Raw genomic sequence first — 1429 nt, 5'->3', positions numbered from 1 at the left:
TGGACGGACAGATGGACGGACGGATGGATGAAAGGATGCATGTATAGAATATATAGAATATATATGTATAGCTATAGGATGTATAGATATATAGATGGATAGAAGAAAGGAGAGATGGATGGATGGAGAGAGCAAAGGAGGGAGGGAGGAAGAAAGGAGGAGAGAGAGAGAAAAACAGACAGTCAGAGACAGAGAGAGGGGGAGGAGAGAAAACAGCTGCAGCATTTTCTTACTGTGATATTTTTATCACATAAACACTCACCTAACTCGCAGACTTGTGATTCAGCATTCATGACAGACTGGAGGAGACTGAAAAAAGAACAGAAAAGATGAGAGTTTATCCTATAAACCTACACTACATCACGCAGCTCTTAATCAAAACTGGCCATTATAAGTGTTGCCTTGTCGTTTTTCTCGTGTCATTTCTTCTCTCGCTCTTTCCACTTCACGAATTTCTGCGTAAACTGAAATCAAGTGACGACTTCAGACCATCTCCACCGTGAGAGAAATCTCCCCCCCCCACCCCGTGACAGGAACGACAATAGGAACAAGTGTTTAGTGGACATCTTGTCATACGGAGTTTGTAGTAACGTCAGAAGCTTTTCCCAAGATTACACCCGTGTCCGTATAACAGTAGTAGACCGTAGCAAACAAAATGGCAAGGGGTTTTGCTAATAAGTGAATTATCGAAACTGCAAAATGTGAAACGCAATGTCCTAGACTTGCTGTATATACCGTATTTCGCAGCTTACAAGACGCCCCTGCTGCATTAGACACACCCCAAAAGGTAATAATCAGGAAAAGGTATTACTGCATTTGGAGACATTTTCCAAGAAAAAAACATTTCATAAGCCGTGAAATACAGTGCACATATAAATAACGCATGGGTGACTAAGACTAACGTACGTATCAGTGCAGAAGTTGACTAGAAGATGCTCTACGTAAGATAAAATGGAATGGCGGATAATCGAGACCCTACTGTACTATATTCTACATATTCGCAGTGGTGATTAACACATCTCCTAAAGAATTATAAATAACTAATAATACATACGAAATTATACTAAAATTACTACTACTACTAACTATAATACTACTACTACTATACTACTACTATTATAGCGCATTGTACGTACTTGTCGGTGCGGGAGAACGGCTTGTACGACTTGCAGGACATCGTGGCGCGGTCGTAGCCGCAGTAGGGGTCCTGCACACAGTCGGCACAGAGTGAGTAGCGCTCGCACTGATGCACCGACATCTGATAGACGCCGTTATCCGTGCTCATGTAGAGGAACGCGTTCTGCAACGAAGAACGTCATTAACGAACGGTGGACGGTGGGTAACGAGGGAGGAGGCGATGCTGTGTGGGGGAGGCAGGGTTGTGTGGAGGAGGGAGGGCTGTGTGGAGGGGGGGGGGCTGTGTGGAGGG

At 44.1% G+C, this 1429-nt stretch overlaps 2 protein-coding genes across 2 annotated transcripts in view; both read right to left on the bottom strand.

Moving 5' to 3' along the window:
- Positions 1–1301, bottom strand: part of LOC106805648 (semaphorin-2A-like) — a 14623-nt gene extending 13322 nt beyond the window's left edge. Inside the window, exons 1-2 of the mRNA XM_014807336.1 lie at positions 1137–1301; positions 263–309 (exon numbers count right to left, since the gene is read on the bottom strand). Of these exons, the coding sequence (XP_014662822.1) occupies positions 263–309; positions 1137–1285 (196 nt within the window). The 5' untranslated portion in view covers positions 1286–1301. The remainder of the gene's footprint in view (positions 1–262; positions 310–1136) is intronic.
- Positions 1302–1318: 17 nt separating this feature from the next.
- Positions 1319–1429, bottom strand: part of LOC106805647 (semaphorin-2A-like) — a 13375-nt gene continuing 13264 nt past the window's right edge. The window contains exon 8 of the mRNA XM_014807335.1: positions 1319–1360. Coding sequence (XP_014662821.1) covers positions 1319–1360 — 42 coding nt within the window. The remainder of the gene's footprint in view (positions 1361–1429) is intronic.

Source organism: Priapulus caudatus, unplaced genomic scaffold (assembly GCF_000485595.1).
Source record: "Priapulus caudatus unplaced genomic scaffold, Priapulus_caudatus-5.0.1 Scaffold122, whole genome shotgun sequence".
Lineage (NCBI taxonomy): Eukaryota > Metazoa > Priapulida > Priapulimorpha > Priapulimorphida > Priapulidae > Priapulus > Priapulus caudatus.
Note: the sequence above shows the minus strand (reverse complement) of the source record. Positions and strands in the feature narration are given on the sequence as shown.